We start from the raw sequence: 18,751 nt of genomic DNA on the forward strand, positions 1-18,751 counted from the left end.
TTAACCGCTTTGATGTTTGGGTTCCACGTAAGTGGCAAAAAAAACTTCTTGACCGTATTTCCCCATGCGATTCTCTACTTAAATGTAACGAAAACATTCGTTTTTAAAACAAATTGTGGGGATTTCCCTGGTGGTGCAGTGGTTAAGAATCCACCTGCCAATGCAGGGGGACATGGGTTCGAGCCCTGGTCCGGGAAGATCCCACATGCCGCGGAACAACTAAGCCCATGTGCCACAACTACTGAGCCTGCGCTCTAGAGCCCATGAGCCACAACTACTGAGCCCGCGCTCTAGAGCCCGTGAGCCACAACTACTGAGCCCACGTGCCACAGCTACTGAAGCCCATGTGCCTAGAGCCCGTGCTCCGTAACAGGAGAAGCCACGACAATGAGGAGCCCACGCACCGCAATGAAGAGTAGACCCCAGTCGTCGAAACTAGAGAAAGCCCACGAGCAGCAACGAAGACCCAACGCAGCCATAAATAAATAAAAACAAAATAAAACAAAACAAATTGTGACGGGCGATGAAAAGTGGATGCTGTACAATAATGTGGAACGGAAGAGCTTGTGGGGCAAGTGAAATGAATCACCACCACCCACATCAAAGGCTCGTCTTCATCCAAAGAAGGTGATGTTGTGTATACACTGGGATCGGAATGGAGTCCTCTACTATGAGCTCCTTCTGGAAAACCAAACGATTAATTCCAACTAGTACTGCTCCCAGTTAGACCAACTGAAAGCAGCACTTGACAAAAAGCATCCAGAATTAGTCAGCAGAAAACGATAATCTTCCATCAGGATAACACAAGATCGCATGTTTCTTTGATGACAAGGCAAAAACTGTTAGATTGGCTGGGAAGTTCTGATTCATCTGCCGTATTCACTAGACGCTGAACCTTCGGATTTCCCTTTATTTACGTCCTTACAAAATTCTCTTAATGGAGAAAATTTCAATTCCCTGGGAGACTGTAAAAGGCACCTGGAACAGTTCCTTGCTGAAAAAGATAAAGTTTTGGGAAGGTGGAATTATGAAGTTGCCTGGAAAATGGCAGAAGGTAGTGGAACAAAATGGTGAATACGTTGTTCAATAAAGTTCTTGGTGAAAATGAAAAATGTGCCTTTTACTTTAAAACTGAAAGAACTTGTTGACCAATCCAGTACATTCATAAAGTTGTGCTATCATCACGTCTGTTCTAGTCCCAGACTTGACATGTCATCACCCCGAACAGAAAGCCTGTACTCTGCAGCACCCCGCAGCAGCCCCCCGCAGCAGCCCCGGCAACCACTGCTCTGCTTTCTGTGCCTGTGGCTTTGCTACTCGGCACAACTCGTGCAAATGCAGTCACGCAGTGTGTGGCCTTGTGCGTCCGGCTCCTCGCACTGAGCATAATTTTGATCCCCTGCATTTTGAGGTTCCCTTCATCTAGGGTAACATGCCCATTGCTGGCTTCCACGTGCAACTGTGGCAGAAGTGAAGGTGGGTCCCAGCACCCGAAGCCCATCACCCTGTCACAAGGCCCGGAACCCAGCTCTCTGGCTCTCCCCTCCGGCAAGGCCGAGGGCTCCATCCTGGGGCTGGGACCAGCTGGGCCCCAGCTCTGCGGTCTCTCTCTCTGGCCTCCTTGAGGGTAAACACTGGTGAACGATCCAGGTTGAGCGCTTGGTTCTCCTTCAGCCCAAGGAACTGGGGATTCCCATCATTTCTTATGAAGGTGTCGGTTACTAATAAGACCTGGTGTGTTAAGCGTCAGGGACATTCCTGCTTTGATGTGGCTCAAAAAGCTGCAAAGCAAGGTTTCCCTCTCTGAGAGTGGAACCCGGGCCCAGTGAGAGCGGGGTGGCCTGTTCTGTGTCCACAGTCACGGTTAGGCTAGGCCTGGCGTGGTCTCACCCAGAGGAGCCAGGACACAAGTCTGGTCCCGTCTGCCCAGTGTACTGGAGTCTCCAGGTGCCTAAGCCCCCCATCTTCGAGCAGTGAACGCTGCATATGACACTCACCTCTCCAGACCCGACCCCAACCCCGCGGGACCCCAGAAGCCAGGCAGGGATGGAGCCCCACACGTGAAACGACGAGCTGTGAGCAGTAGAGGAAGGGGGGGGAAGGTGTGCCCCACAGGCCCCAGGAGGGCCCCTGCCCCGAGATGCCCGCCACTGAGGGGGGTCCTAGAGAAAGACCTCTGGGAGCAGGGCCAGCATGGGGAGAGGCACGGCAGCAGCCTCCACAGCCTCCAGGAGACGGCATCTCAGGACCACCGAAGGGAAGGGTTCTGGGAAGATCTTCAGAGTGAGACCAGGAAAGACCTGACACACTGAGCTTAAAAAATTAAGATTCCAAGTAGGAGTTCTGAAGCTGAGGAATATCCTAAAAGTAATGCAAGAATAAGGAAACAGAAAAATCAATGTTTTTTTTTGACCTTAAAGAACCTAAAAAAAAACCCCAAAACATGTGGGACTTTGAATTCCAATAAAATGTTCCATCAGGAGCAGAGAAGGTGCAAAAGAAACAAAACACAACAAGCACAACACAGCACCGTTTACATACAGACGGTGAGCTGCTGGTGCCTTACCGCTGGCACTGGGTTTGCAGTAACTAAGCACGTGTGTGTTTGGGGGTGATCCCCCCCCCACCCCGTTTCCTGTGACTCACTCAGTGGCAGATTTGTCATAATTTCCTGGGAAGTTACTCATTAGCTGATTTCTCCAGATTACTTTCCACGGTCGGGCAACCAACTAGCCAGTGTCCAAGAGAGAAACCGGGTTAGAGGTGTTCCGGCTGAGAGACCTGGGGAGGCTGGGGTCTGCAGAGGCCCCCGAGGGAGGGCTGGCTTGCCCAGTGCCCCTCCCTGATGGATCGGGGCACGCTGTCGGAGGGCTGTGAGGCCAGGTGAGGGCGAGACGGGAAGATGAAGGACAGAGATGGGGTCCCTTTTGAGAGTAGCTGAGAGTGTCCCAGATACAGTGTCCCAGGAGCCCTGGGGACCTTGAGGGTTTGGGGGAGGGGAGGTTTGGTCCCTCTGGGGCAGGGCCTGGAGGAGGCGGGACACAGGGAAGGGCTGGGCCGCGCTCTCCCTCACCAAGGGCGAGGGCTGGTCCAAGGGCAACTCGAGGGGCAGAAGAGCCCAGGGGAGGGGCTCACGGCACAGGTGGGACAAGGAGGCTGGAAGAGGAAGAGGAGCGGGGTCTGTGTCAGGGGAATTGGACTCCCAGGTCCTGCGAGGTGGGGCTCTTTGGAATTTGCAAAATCACCCCCAAGTACAGTTAGCTTTGGACCTGTGCTGCACCTGGGAGCCAGGCTGCGGGTGCGGGAGAACCAATGCCCGGTCACACCGTGACACCAGTACACCTTGCCCCCCGCCTGGGCACGCCCACGACGACGCCCTCCAGCCCAAGACCAAGAACACAGCAGCAGCTGAACGTGTCGGGCTGTTGCTCGCTGCAACGAGGGAGAACACACATCCTGAAGAACCAAGGGGGCGTCTTTAGAAAAGACTTAACATGTGTGCGTTAGAGTCCTGGCGCCACTGGCTGAGAACACCACACGTGCTTCCTCCTATAGCTGAAGCCGGAAGTCTGAACTTAGTCTTGCTGGACTAAAGGTGAGGCTGGCGGGGCCGGCCCCTTCTGGAGGCTCTAGGGGAGAATTCACTCCTCGACTCTTCCAGCTTTTGGAGTCGGCCCACATTCCTTGGCTTGTGGGTGCATCACTCCAATTTCTGCCTTCATTGTCACACTGCCTTCTCCCCTTCTGTAGATAAACGTTCCCTCATGTAAGGGCCCCCCTGAGTTACACCAGGCCCATCCCGACAGTCCAGGGTCATAGACCCATCTCAATATCCTTAACTCAATCGCACGAAAAGTCCCGTTTGCCATAAAAGAGAACACTCACAGGCTCTAGGGATCAGCATGTGGACATCTCGGGGGCCGTCATTCAGCCTAGCACAACAGAATCTGGGATGGGGCGAGGTCATTTGGGGGAGGGCTGAGCAAGTGGGGTCTGCTCCGCATTAGACGCTCTTGGGAAGCGGGGGTAGCTTTGTGACTGGGCATCTTGTCGGTCTTGTCGGGAGGGAGAGGCCGCTGTGGGTGGTAAAGCAGGAGGAATCGCTCGAGTCAGCAGGGGGCAGGTGGGGGGAATGGTTGGCCACTTTCGTTGTTTGGACAACTCATGGTTTTTGTCTTGGTCCATCACAGTCACAGACTGACCTGGGTGATGTCCACATCCTGTGAAATTGCTGGGGTTCAGCAGAACACAGACCGTGCTGTGAGGGCCACGCCAGCTCCCAGATGTCAGAGGCTTCCCTGCTCCAGGCTTCCACATCCAGTCTGAGCTGGGGGAGGAGAAACATTTCAAATCGGATAAGAGTTTGGATTTTGATTAGCAACTGGAATGCACTGGGCTTATGTCATTCTGGTCTGGCTGGACTTTCCAACAGCAGACCAGAGGGGCCACAGATGTACTATTTACTTACCTGCTTTGCTCACTCCTGGGCCCTCAGGGCTTAGGGCAGGGCTAAGAAAAGGGAAGAGGGCAAGTGTTGGCAAGGCTGTGGAGAAACTGGAATTCTTATACGTTGCTAATGAAAATGTAAAGTAGTGCAGCCACTTCAGAAAATACTCTGGCAGTTTCTCAAATGGTTAAACACAGAATTAGCATAGGACCCAGAAATTCCATTCCTAGGTATATACCCAAGATAAATAAAAATATAAGTCTGCACAAAAACTCATACACAAATTTCCATAGGAGCATTATTCATACATAGAACCAAACAGCAGCAACAACCCAAATGTCCATCAGCTGATGAGACTCTGTGGTCTATCTCTACGATGGAATATTACTTAGTGATTTAAAAAGGAAAGAAGTAGGGGGCTTGCCTGGTGGCGCAGTGGTTGAGAGTCCGCCTGCTAATGCAGGGGACACGGGTTCAAGCCCTGGTCCGGGAACATCCTGCATGCTGCGGAGCAACTAGTCCCGTCAGCCACAATTACTGAGCCTGCACGTCTGGAGCCTGTGCTCCGCAACAGGAGAGGCCATGACAGTGAGAGGCCCGCGCACCGTGATGAAGAGTGGCCCCCGCTTGCCACAACTAGAGAAGGACCTCGCACAGAAACGAAGACCCAACACAGCCATAAATTTAAAAAAAAAAAAAAATTAAAAAGGAAAGAAGTACTGAAACATACTACAACATGGACGACCCCTGACAACGCTGTGACACTGAGGCCCACACGTTGTGTGATTCCATTTGTATGGAAAGATCCAGAAGACGCAAATCCCTGGAGCCAGAAAGTGGAGTCGTGATTGCCAGGGGCTGGGGTGGAGGGGGATGGGTAAGGGGTGCAGGGTTTCCTTCGGAAGCAATGAAGTGTTCTGAAGTTGACCGTGGTGATGGCTGGCCACAAGGCAAAGGCTGGCAGGTTCACATGACCCAGAATGTTCTAGGCCCGTGTGGCTGAGGTGGAGGGGGACAGAGAGCCGTGGTAGGGAGCTGGCAGGTCTGGCCATGCCAGGCCCTGGAGGAGTCTGAATTCTAATATTTTACTTTAAGTGCCAGGGAGCCTTTGGAGGTTATGAGCGGGGTTGGGGTGGTGTGTGTGTGTGACAGACACGGTCTGATTATAATTTAAAAAGATAAACACTCTACTGGCCAGTGAGCTAAGAATGTTTTTACATTTTTAAAGGGTTGTCAAAACAGAAAAAAAAAGATAATGCGATGGGGATCATATCCAACCTGCAAAGCCTGAAATACTGTCTGGCTTTTTATCGAAAAAGTTTGCTGACCTCCGCATGTCTTCAGAGACAATCAAGGGCGGAGCCGTCAGTTCTTTCTTGGGTGAAAGAAGGATCTGGGGGAGGGACTGAGAGTAAGGCTTTGCCCTGGATGAGATGCTGTTGGGAGGGGGTAGTTTTGTGATTGGGCCTAGAAGGAGGGGGACCGAGAGCCGGAATGAAGCTGCGTGGTGCAGACCACCCAGGACCTGCTGTCACCTGTCCCCACTTACATGTCCCCTGGACTCCTGCAGACACCGTGGGTGACCATTCATCCCCCTACATAAGTAGGTACCTAATGTTTTTTAATAAGACATCTGATACTTTTAATTATCGCGGTAAAATACATACAACACAAAACCATTAACCATTTTTAAAGTGTACAATTCAGTGGCATTAAGTACATTCACCATGTTGTACAGCCATCATCATTACCTAGTTCCAGAAATTTTCCATCACCCCAGATGGAAACGCTGTATCCATTAAGCAGTCACTCCCTATTCCTCCTCAGCCCCTGGCAACCACTGATCTGCTTTTGTCTTTAGGGATTTGCCTATTCTGGACATTTCCTATAAATAGAATGTAAAGCAAAAAACTTTTGTTTTACTTTACATTGCTTACAACACTTTACTCACAATATTTCCCTTCTGACACTTCTGGTCCCTCAACGTGTGGGTGTTTTTCCCACACCAAGCAATTCTGCAACACCAGCTGGTACCCTGCAATTTAACTCCGTCCTGACCCCATCTACCAGGAGACAGCATCAGACCCGCCAGGCGAAGGGCTCAGCCACAGGCTGTCCTGTTCTCCAGTGCCGATGGCACCATCACCTGTGCTACTGATGCCATAGACTGACCCTCCCCTCAGGTCCCATGAATTTGCTAGCGCAGCTCACAGAACTCAGGAAAACATTTAACTTATTAGATTTCATTATAAAGAACAGTTTATTATGAAGAACCAGTTTATTACAAAGAACAGAACTCAGGAACATCCAGAAGGAAGAGATGTGTAGGGCAAGGTGTGTGGGAAGGGGCGTGGAGCAGCCATGCCCCGGGCATGCCCCAGCACCTACGCATGCTCACCAACCCGGAAGCTCGGACCCTGTCTGTGTGGGTTTTTATGGAGGTACCACTTCGTAGGCACGACTGATCAAAGTCCCAACCCTGTAGTCACGGGCAGTTCCTCTAGCAACCAGCCCCATTCCCCAAAGTCTCCTCATTAACATAAAATCCGGTGCCATTGAAAGGGGCTTGTTAAGAATTAATTCCAAAGGACACCAGTGACTCTCTCATTTCCTAGGAAATTCCAAGGTTTTTGAGAGCTCTGTACCAGGAATGGGAGGAACACCAAATTTCTTTCTTACTATAAGTCACAAAATCACATGGAATCACACAATCTGTGGCCTTTTGTGTCCGGCTTCTCAACCTAATGTTTTCAAGGGCCATCCATGTTGTAGTGTGCGTCAGTACTTCATTTCTCTTTATGGCTGAATAATATTCTACGGTGTGGACACACCACATTCTGTTTATTCACTTGCTGAATTTGTTAATTATCTTTAACAGTTTTCCTGGATTTTTTAGGATTTTCCATGTATAAGATCACATCACCTGTGAATAGAAGTAGCTTTACTTCTCTCTTTGTAATGTGGAGGCCCTTTATTTACTTTCTTGCCTAACTGCTCTGGCTGGAACTTCCAGTCCTACGTTGAATGTTAAGTGGTGAAACTGGCATCTTTGTCTTGTTCCTAATCTTGGGGCAATTAAAAATTTTTTTGACTTGGCTGTATTTTCTAATGTTCTTCGGTGTATGTGCACCACTTGTACACTTGTGCAATAAAAAAGGACAAAATTGGGCTTCCCTGGTGGCGCAGTGGTTGAGAGTCCGCCTGCCGATGCAGGGGACACGGGTTCGTGCCCCGGTCTGGGAAGATCCCACATGCCGCGGAGCGGCTGGGCCCGTGAGCCATGGCCGCTGAGCCTGCGCGTCCGGAGCCTGTGCTCCGCAACGGGAGAGGCCACAACAGCGAGAGGCCCGCGTACCGCAAAAAAAAAAAAAAAAAAAACAAACAAAAAGGACAAAATTTTAAAAAGAAGTCAATGCCTAAAAATGTTTGGGTAAATTTAAAGAGCATTCTTCCCCCAGAGGGGAAAATAACTAGAAAGACTGTCTGTTTTTGTCGTCAAATTCATCAAGATAACAAACTTAAGTCAAGTATGATTTAAAAGTTTTAAGAGATGCGCAGCCCTCATTGGTGGTCCACAAACCTGGTCAGACCTGGGCTAAGAGCACGGCAGTCAGCCCCACCCAGCAAGGGGAGCCCCAAATAGAGAGACTGAGCCTGACTGCCCTGAGGGTGGTTGACAGTGCCTGGCACCTGCACTCGGTTTCGGCTGCTGTGTCCTGCCCTCTGCTGCATGAGGGGACAGCACGAGGGGCTGGGTGGGGTCGGAGTTTGGGGTGCATCACTCCAGGCTGGGGCAGGTGAACAGAGACAGAAAAGGGCTGGACCCACCAAGGACACAGTGTAAATGACTGCACTTCTACGTACTGAGCCACCAACAATTGAACAATTTCATCTGCAGCAATGAATGGACCTAGAGGCTATCATACTAAGTGAAGTAAGTCAGATAAAGACAAGTATCACATGATATCACTTACATGTGGAATCCAAAAAAACGAAGACTGAGAAAACAAATTTACGGTTACCAAAGGGGAAAGTGTGTGGAGGGAGGGATAAATCAGGAGATTGGGATGAACAGATACACACACTGCTATATATAAAATAGATAAACAACAAGGACCTACTGTAGAGCACACGGAACTGTACTCGTTATCTTGTAATAACCTATAATGGAAGAGAATGTAAAAGAAGAATATATATATTTACATATATATAACTGAATCACTTTGCTGTACCCCTGAAACAATGTAAATCAACTATAATTCAATTAAAAATAGAATAGAAAATAGTATATGTCACACCTAGGTTAAGCAAAAAATAAATAAATAAAATTAAAAAAGAAAAAAGAAAAATTTAAAACATAATAGCATCAAAAACACAGAACAGGAATACAGCTAACAAAAGATGTTTAAGATCTTTATTTACACTGAAGACAGCATGGCATTACTAAAATTAAAGATATAAAGAACTAGAGATATATTAAGTTCATGTTTTTAAGACTCAACATTCTGAAGATATCTGTTCTCCCCAAACTGACCTATAAAGCCAATGACGTTCCAATCACAAAAATCCCTGCACCAATTTTTCAGATAAAATTACACTGAGGTGCAGTTAAGAAAATGAACAGCCATGCCCCAGACTGGGAGAAAATGTGTGGGAAACAAGTATCTGACAAAGACTAGTATCTGGGACACAGAGGGAATTCCTACCACCCAGTGGGTAGGAATTCCTATCTACCCAACAGAGTGATAAAGAGCCCAATTTTATTTTATTTAATTAATTAACTAATTAATTTATTTTGGCCATGCCACATGGCTTGAGGGATCTTAGTTCCCTGACCAGGGATCGAACCTGTGCCCTCGGCAATGGAAGCGCCAAGTCTTAACCACTGGACCGCCCGGGAATTCCCAAACAGCCCAATTTTTAACAGGGCAAAATATGTGAGCAGAGACTTCCCGGGAAAGATATATAAATGGCCAGTAAGTCTAGGAAAAGACGCTCAATATCATTGTACATTAAGAAACACAATTAAAATGAGATGGAACACATATTCACTAGAAAGTCTAAAATTATAAAAGACTGACAATGCCAAATACTGGTGAGAATGTGGGGCAGCAGGAAGGTTTACGTGCTGTTGGCTGGAGTGTAAAATGGTGCAACTACATTGGAAAACGGTTGGGCAGTTCTTAATAAAGTTGAACACTTACCATAAGTTCCAGAAATGTTGCTCATAGTTGTTCGCCCACGAGAAACGGAAACACGTGTACTTGTACACAAATGTCCACGGCGGCTTCATTCATAATAACCAGATTGAAAACAGCTCTAATGTCCCATCCACCAACAGGTGACAGGTGAACTGGCTGTGAGACCACGGAGTATCATCAGAAATAAAGAAGAACAAATCCTGATGACGCAACAACACGGATACTCCAAAACATCACCGAGTCAAAGAAGCCAGAAACAGAAGAGTGCATACAGTAGTTCCAGAAGCAACCTGGCGTGTAAGACCAGATCTACGGTGCAAGAGACCAGGCCAGCGGCTGCCTCGGTGGGTGTGGGGACTGATGGGGAACTGGATGTACACGTTTGAAGAAAGTCATCCAGCTGTTCACTCAGCAGGTTCTTACCGTGTGAATTACATCTCAATAAAGTTGATAAAAAAGGCAAGCAGGGTGGCTGTAACCCTTCTGGGGAAGCAGTGGCTAGGAGGGACCCCAGGCAGACTTTTGGGGTGCTGGTGCTGTCCTGTTCCTGAGTCTGCATGCCAGTGACATGCGTGTGCCCCTCTGTGAAAAATTCAAAAAGCTCGACATTTATGTGCCCTTTTCTCTATTTAAATTACTCTTTAATTAAAATAATGTTAAAATATATGGAGCTGGAGAAAGACAGAGGGTGAGGTTGTGAGCAGGCTGGTATTCACCTTCTTTACTGCTTCTCCTGGCCAACGTGGACAGGGTCGAATGCCTCAGTGGGTAGCTGTGGTCTGCAGAATGATGTGGCGGAGCCACAGAATGGCCCTTCTGACGGCCCGGGGGCCACCAAGCCGGCCAGCCAACACCATCTGCTGTCTGTCTCCACCCATTCTCACAACCACAATGCCTTTCCCTCTGACTTACAGGACGTTTCCAGACTTACCTGCAGTTCTTGGTACTGGAGGGAAAGTCAGAGCAGGAGGCAGAGAACACGCGCTGCGGCCGTGGCTCACAGCCCCGCAGTCGAGCCCCTGGGAGCATGTGAAGCGCTTCCTCATTCACACCGCTCGTTTTATTTAACCTCACGATCACCATCCTAAAGATGAGGAAGCGGAGACTGGAGAGCCCGAGAGAAACTCAGAAGGGCGACCTCCCCGAGCTTCTCTTCAGACGAAGAGGACGCCAGGCAGCCCCGAGGGGAGTGACTCTGCTGCACACGGGGACGTGCGTCTTCCTGCAGGACACGCTCGAGTCCCTCCACTGGGGGCTGGGCCCCAGCTCTTCTCCCTCCAGGTTCCCAGTGCTGCAGACCCCAGTCCTGCGCGCCAGAGGCTTCGAGAGATGAGGGTGGGTCTGGGGTCTGTCATGCTGACAGTTCCCTTAAGAGAACAGGTTCCCCGAGGCAGGACAGGCGGCGGTGACACCAAGCCTGTGGAGGGAAGTCCTTCAGGGACGACATCACCCTAGCTCGGTTTCTGCATTTAACCGTGAAGATGGAACAAAAAGGTTAACTTATGAGGAGTGTTCTTGACTTGTCGACAAGACAAAGAATAAAAGAAACTAATCATTCTCGAGAGCTTTCCTGTCTGTTACTTTATCTGACAAGTCACCTGAGAAATTTCAAATGATCTGAAGGAACAGAACCCACAGAAAGGACATTACACCAAGCACTGTACTGGTGACACCTTTTTAATAGGTCAAAGTAACTGTACAGTTCATTATATTCTTCCTGAGAATAATTTATATCCCCCAACAAACTAAAGAGAGGGCATATTTTTCAAAATTATTTAACAGAATGGATGGTAAAACTGGACATCAAAAGGAAACCATATCTCTGTTTTGCCCAATTCTTTCCTGGGAAGACAGACACAATGAAGGGTTAGTTAACTCCAGTGGCTGTAAAATAGTCAACATGGCTTTAATCTTTCTTTATAAATTATATAAAAATGGAAAACAGGGATGGTTCCAGAACTTCTTCTCAATGCAGTTTGGAGGTGCTCTGGTACAAAGCATTTCTGCTTCCAAGAGAAATAACATCGCTACAAAAAACTGGCACATTATTCTGGTGAAAAAAGACAAAAGTTTTTAGTGTGTTCTACAGCTACTTTCCAACCAAATGCTTCACATACTCACATGAAAGTAAAAGGCAGGAAAGACAAGAGGGTTGTAGTTTTTTTCTGAAATTACTCAAGTCTTCAAAATATAGCTTTTATATTCTTTCTTTGTAAAGTGGTATTAGCATATTGCAACTGAACAGTGTTCTAACGACAAAAATTCCAGCCTGGATAGTAAGTCTGCAGTTGGCAAAGGGATTCTCAGCCCCTTGGGTTTCCTGGAATCCTCCACTTCCTCCTGTCTTCTTCCAAGGACCAGTCCGGCCAGTTCAGGAACCAGTGCATCACTGCCTTGGCCGCTTCCACGAAAGCATATCCTGATGTGAACAAAATCTGTTCTTCATGATTCTTTAAAAGCTGCTCATGTACAATTTTTATTCTCAGAAAAATGCCACATTTTGGATCCCGGACTTTTCTGAACACCATGATTAAAGAACCAAAACCAAAACAACCCACATCAAAATGCGGTTAAACTTGTATGAGATTTTCAGCCAGCCTCAGCCAGAGCGTCGGCGCTGTGAGGGCTGCCGCCCACGGCCGGGCAGAGCCTCGCTGCTGGGGGTGGCGGAGCGGGGAGCAGGCCCCGCGCTCAGTGCGGCCTTGTCTGCCCCAGGGCCTTCAGTCTGGCCTGGTCGATGACGTCGAGCAGGTTCTTGGCATCCACGGCCAGGGCGTGCGCGGCCGTCAGCATCTGCTTCTTGTACTCCTGCTGCAGGCTGGTCATGACATACTGCTGGGCCAGCTTCATCTTGTTGATGAGCTCCCCCAGGTCGGAGTTCAGCAGCTTCTGGGCCATCTCAATCTGCAAGGACAAGAGGGTCAGGAGAGCCTCCTGCAGCCAACACGCGGGGCGTTCTTAGGCGCTTTTCTTAGGTGCCTCCAGGAGGAGAAGCTTTCTTCCTTCCCCATAAACAAGACAGAACCTGGTCTCCACCTCCAGGCCCACACGCTTTCTACTGCACCTGCTTCAAGACCTGCCTTTGCTACGCAGGAGATGGTTCAAGGGTGTCACCAGACACTTGCTCCACTCTGATGTAAACTCCAGACCCTGCCAACGGATCAGAGGTGGGAAGCGGGGGCAAGGCTGGTGGGAGGAGCCACAGGGCTGGACAGCTTTGCTCGGGGTGTCGCGCGGTCCCTCCAGCCTGTGTACTCAACCAGCGGCGATCTAGCCACGTGCTCTTTCAAACATCAGCGAGCACTTACTGTACACGAGGCCCTTGGAGTTGTGGACGCAAGAGTGACCCAGTGTGTCTGTGCTCACAGCCCAGTGTGGGAGAAGCACGCACAGAGCTGCCCATCACACACGGGAAAATCACGCCACAGAAATGGACCCGGAGAGGAGCAGTTCACTCCTTCTGAGACGGGTGGAGAGACTCCGCAAAGGAGAACTCGCCTGCATCTGGCCGAGACTGCATGAGCTGCTGGCCTCCACTGCGAAGGGCCTCGTCAGCCACCCACGTTCACCTTGGTCCTGCTCAACTTAGTAATGGGGAGGCCTAAGGAATTTAAGGAAGGGGAATGACCTAATCTAGAGAGGGCTCTGGTGGCAGTGCGGAAAGAAAACGGAAGGGCAGGGGGAGCCCAGAGGTGGAGTAAGCAGCTGAGAGGCTGCTGTGATACCTCAGGGAAGAGAGGACGGGGCCGCGAGGATGGAGATGCAAGGCCCGACCTGAGACCTGTGAGTGACACAGGCTGTCTGCACGTGTGTGCGCACGCGTGCGTGTGGTTCGTGCTGGGCAGGGTGGTGAGTGCATGCTGGTCCCACTGACCCTGCAAGCAGAATGTGCTACAGGGGCAGACGTCCCGCAGACAGCTAGTGCCCGGGGCACAGGGAGTGGGCCCGCTCACAGCACAGAGGGTGAGGGCCTCAAACATCTGGATCTGTGGGCGTAGGGAGCCCTGCCAAGGAGAAAAGGCATCTGTAAAACACAGGTCCGGGGAGCACCTTGGGGGCGGCCACCATCGGGGCAGCAAAGAAAGGCTGGCGGTGGGGCCGGCAAGGCTCTGAAACTCCAGGGGTCTTGCCAAGGGGTCAGGGCGGTGGGGGGATGGCCTCCGGTGACCCCTGGGCGGATGCAGTCGAGAGGTCAGGGACAGCCGGGTCCAGAGGGCGGCAGGGGAGCAGGGGCACAGGAAGGCGCACGCGGTGTGCGGAAGAGCCAGGTGCACAGGGGGTCGTTGCAGCCGTTATCAGCTAAGGTAGGAAGTTAGAAACGGTCCTGCCAAAACATCCGTCCAAACCTCAGCCTGACCCGGAGGCAACATCAGCCTTTAGAGAACACCCCTCCGCTCCACGTCAGGGAGGCTCTGGAGCACAGGGGGCCTACACGCTGCCGCAGAAGACAGCGCGGGGCTGAGGAGCTGTCCCAGGAGAGAGGCACACAGACACGCTGAGCGGTGTCAGGGGCCACGTGAGCCCCAGGCTGTCTCCAGCCAGAGGGAGAAGCATTACTGGGGTGACTGGTGAACCCAGACCACCACCTGCTGACAGATGAGCACACTGGTCAGTGTTAAATTCCAGGATGCGGTGACCGGGCAGGGTAAGAGAATGGCCCGTTATTCGAAAACACAAACGCAAATACTAAAGGTAAGAGGGCGAGATGCGCACAACCGGCCCCCAGGGGGCTCTGGAGAAGTAAAGCCTGCGCGTGCAGAGAGAGGACGCACATGGCTCAAACGGGGAAGGCGGCGCGATCAGGGCGAGGGCGCTTGGGAGTTCTTGGTGAGGCTCTCAGAGCTTTTCCACAAGTTTGAAATCATTTCACAGTAAAAACTAAGAAAACAAAAACAAACAGAGTGCCTGCTGGGGGAGGGACAGTTCACGCACCCCGAGAGAGAAAGCAGGAACGTGGATGCTGGAGCTGGAAGGGCGAGGCGTGGGAAGTGAGCAGGGCTGGGCGCACACCCCAGCGCTAAGCCTATTTACTAGTTACAAGCAATGTTCATATCGCTGCTTTAAGTGGAAAACCAAGGTCACTTGCAAACTCGAATTTTTCCAGAGGAATTCGAGGAAGGAGGGCAGGATGCCTCTCGCGGTCCGTTTCCACAGCCTCCGTCCTCGCTCTGGAGGCTTCCAGGGCAGCAGCAGCCCCAATCCTGTGCTCCCCACCAGTCCTCACGGACGCCCCGTCCTGCAGGCCGGGACCCCACACGCGGTGCGGTGGCTCCACACGGCTCCGAAGATGGACGGCCAGTCGCCTGAGCCCCGACCTGGGGCCCGGACAGGAGGTCCCGCCTGCAGAGCGCGCGCTGTGCTCCCCCCGCCACGCTGCCCTCTGGATGAGGCCCTACCTCTCGGTGGGTGCTGGCGGGCAGGACGGGAATGGTCTCATCCACGGTGGCCAACAGCGTCCTCAGGGCCAAGCCGACTTCCTAACAGACAGGACCACACCCAGTGTTAGGACGCACGTCAAGGAGTTTCATGCCAGCAATGACAGTGTTTCCTTCCAGTTACATGATTTTTCATTTCCTTTTCACCACTTTAGGGAAAATTTCTTTTTCTTTCTTTTTTTTTTTTTTTTAGGAAAATTTCTGTATTTTTTTTCCACAGTGCTGAGCCTGATCTCATTAAGTTACGAGGCAATTTCCTCCAGATTCAGATCTCTGAATACTCATGCTCTACTGTCTGGGGAACAGGGGAATGGAGGCTCATGTAAGAAAAGCCGCACGGAAGCCCAGGGAAGGCGGTGCTGGGGTTGCGTGTGCTCCGTGACTCTCTTCTCTCCCCAGTGCTTTCCAAAGCCTCATGGGCCACCAAAAAGGATGTCACTGCTGCCACACGTGGGAACGACAGGTGGCAGTCTGCGACGGAGGCCATTCTGACCCCGGAGCTTCGTCCACTATGTCCACAGAGCACAACAGCCCTCCCTCTGCCACTCGGAGCTTAAAGGGACCAGCTGTGATTAAAAGCGATATGACGTTAGAGTTAAAATGTCTGTCGTTGTCATTCTTAGGAGGGTCAACTATGTAATGACTCAGGTGCTAAGTTATACATGCAGTAGGAACAAGACCAGTAAGGACATGCTAGTTATTGACACTGGATCAACAAAAAGAGGGTCATTTTGCCAAAGCAATATGGTTAAAAAAGCAGCTTCTAGGGGCTTCCCTGGTGGCGCAATGGTTGAGAGTCCGCCCGCCGATGCAGGGGACACGGGTTCGTGCCCCGGTCCGGGAAGATCCCACATGCCGCAGAGCGGCTGGGCCCGTGAGCCATGGCCGCTGAGCCTGCGCGTCCGGAGCCTGTGCTCCGCAACGGGAGAGGCCACAGCAGTGAGAGGCCCGCGTACCGCAAAAAAACAGAAAAAAAAAAAAAGCAGCTTCTATAAAATCACCATAAAAAATCTTATTATGTACAAAATTCTGGTTGCTTTTGTATATTGTTGAATTTATTAGTATTTTTTAAAAACCCGTCTGTGGTTCATGCAAGTTCACCCTTAAGAACTTTGGTTGTGGGCTTCCCTGGTGGCGCAGTGGTTGAGAGTCCGCCTGCCTATGCAGGGGACACGGGTTCGTGCCCCGGTCCGGGAAGATACCACGTGCAGCAGAGCGGCTGGGCCCATGAGCCATGGCTGCTGAGCCTGTGCGTCCAGAGCCTGTGCTCCGCAACGGGAGAGGCCACAGCAGCGAGAGGCCCGCGTACCACCAAAAAAAAAAAAGAACTTTGGTTGTAAATGTTATGGGAGTATAGCCTAAAAACGAAACCAGAATGGATTGACTGTGCTGCCCACAAAACATCACAGCTTCCAAGCAGCAGCTCCACACTGATGGTTTAAAAGAAGCTGTTCCAGAGACTGCTCATTGGTACACTAAAAACGGTGTTCAATCCTGAAACTCAACGACAAAAAGCCAAACAACCCTATTAAAAAGTGGGCAAACGCCCTGAACAGACATTTCTCCAAAGACGACACCCAAATGTCCAACACAAGAAAGCACGTGAAGAGATGTTCAACCTCACTGCTCATCAGGGAAATGCACATCAAAAGCCCAGCGAGACACCACCTCACACATATTAGGACGGCTACTATCAAAAAAAAAAAACAAAACAGAAAATAAGAAGTGTTAGTGAGGATGGAGAAAAACTAGAAGCCTTGTGCACTGCTGATGGGAATGTAAATTGGTGCAGCCATTGTGGAAAACAGCATGGTGTGTCCTCAAAAAATTAGGAACAGAACTACCATACGATAAAGCAATTCCACTTCTGAGTAAATGCCCAAAAGAACTGAAAGCAGGGTCTCCAAGTATCGTCTATCTTGGCACTTTAACACTGTAATTACCTCCCCTAAGTCATAATGGCATCAGACTGTAAGTACTCTTCTGCATCTTTTCTCACTCAGGATCATACGTATGAGCAGTAGTTATTGACAGACTCTGTTGCTCAGGACATTCCAGGGTCAAGGTCGGGAATGGCAGTGATCACCATGGGATGCAGACCTTCTGAAGAGTCAGGCTGGACCCGAAGGGCACAGGGAATGTCTCCTGCTTCACACGACGGGGCTGAGCTCACCTTCACCATGGGGACATACTCCTCTGGCGGGGCTGGCTGGATCTTGCTGGACATCTCGATGACTGCTCTCACCAGGCCCGTCACGTTCTCGTACACCCTGTCATTGGACCGGTCCAGGTTGGCCGTGGGAGGGGGGCTGATTTCCTGGGGCTGAAGCTGCCAACACAGAAGCCGGTTATCTTTCTATCCTCCAGCAGATGGCGTCATATCACTGCAACTAGGTTAGAAGGGGTCTTTAAAAGAGATCAAAGCACATCGCATAACTGATCTTCTTGTCTTAGGGGACATAGTTCAGCTTGAGGATGACAGCAAAGCAATTCATCCAAGTGACAAATAAATAAGGCACCTTTTTTTCTAACTTTGAGCTCAGTTAAAGGAAATGAGATGGAATCACACACATTATACTAAAAGCCCCGGATTCATTCAGAGAAGTGATTCATCGTCCCCCCAAAATCATTCACCAAAGGAGAAAGAATCCAGATATTTCACATCTCTCTGAGGATTTAGAGACAGTTGGCTAAGGGGTCAAGTGTTCTACACTGAGACTATAAGAATTTCCACTTAGTTTGAATTTTGCAGTAAAACCTGTATGGCTCAGCTTAGTTGCCTTCAAACCACCTAATGGAAACGTGTATTCATTCCTTTTATGGTTATAAAAAGTGGGCAAATGCAAGTCTTCTTTAAATGGACACCACCTGCTTCCAGAACGCTGCTGAGGTGGCAGCTGTGCGGGTGCTGCTCTGTTGGTGGGGGGTGGGCACTGCCCCCTCACCTGCAGCTGTGATGGGGGTAAAATGAAGGAACATATGTAAAACTGCCCATCCCAGGGCCTGGGCACAGAGACTTCAACAAATGTTATCCAAGACAACCTGAGCCCTGAAGGGCCTCTAGGGAACCTTCAGCGTATTTAGAAAGTCAAATTGGCCACCCTAGGCACCCAAAGGACTGCATATGGCTACTTTGAGACTAAATGACAGCACCCAGTAGTTGTTCATTCATGAATCTGCTGCCAGTGCTCAGTCTCAAACTCTGGGTGCCCATCCCTGAGCCATGAGACACGAAGGGACGAGAATGTTCCATCACTGCACACATGTTCACGTCTCACTCTTGGGCAAATATAAATGCTGCTTTTGGTGACAAACCAAGCAAAAGCGCCCTCCCCAGGCTTCCCGATTCCTGGTCCAGAGTCGCATGCAGAGCGGGGTGTGACAGAGAGCCGGACAGACACACAGACACCACGTGCTTACCCTCCATGGCTATTGTCGAACGGAAGGTGAGGACAAGTTAAAGAAATTTATCAGAGAAAGGGAAAAAAGAAAAACAGTATTAATAAAGGCAGCAGACAAACCCCCCATAAAAACACATGAGCAGAACAAGAGGAGCGAGTTTCTGCCTGTCGGCTCAGTCGGCGGGCCATCAACGTGTAGCCGCTGGGCCGTCTGTTCAGGGCACCCGCACACTCAGTAGGGGTCTGCCATGCACCATGCTTGTTTTC

At 50.3% G+C, this 18,751-nt stretch overlaps 1 protein-coding gene across 25 annotated transcripts in view; it reads right to left on the bottom strand.

The window, feature by feature from the left end:
- Positions 1-12,326: 12,326 nt before the first annotated feature.
- Positions 12,327-18,751, bottom strand: part of PTK2 (protein tyrosine kinase 2) — a gene marked incomplete at its 5' end in the record, with an annotated part of 198,079 nt that continues 191,654 nt past the window's right edge. For 14 of the 25 annotated variants that reach the window (XM_079722514.1, XM_079722515.1, XM_079722496.1 and 11 more), the window contains 3 exons: positions 12,327-12,552; positions 15,045-15,125; positions 17,257-17,439. In XM_079722514.1, the coding sequence (XP_079578640.1) occupies positions 12,340-12,552; positions 15,045-15,125; positions 17,257-17,439 (477 nt within the window). In that variant the 3' untranslated portion in view covers positions 12,327-12,339. The remainder of the gene's footprint in view (positions 12,553-15,044; positions 15,126-17,256; positions 17,440-18,751) is intronic. The other 11 variants (XM_079722516.1, XM_079722518.1, XM_079722517.1 and 8 more) reach the window with 2 other exon arrangements.

Source organism: Hyperoodon ampullatus, assembly GCF_949752795.1.
Source record: "Hyperoodon ampullatus genome assembly, chromosome: 17".
NCBI lineage: Eukaryota > Metazoa > Chordata > Mammalia > Artiodactyla > Ziphiidae > Hyperoodon > Hyperoodon ampullatus.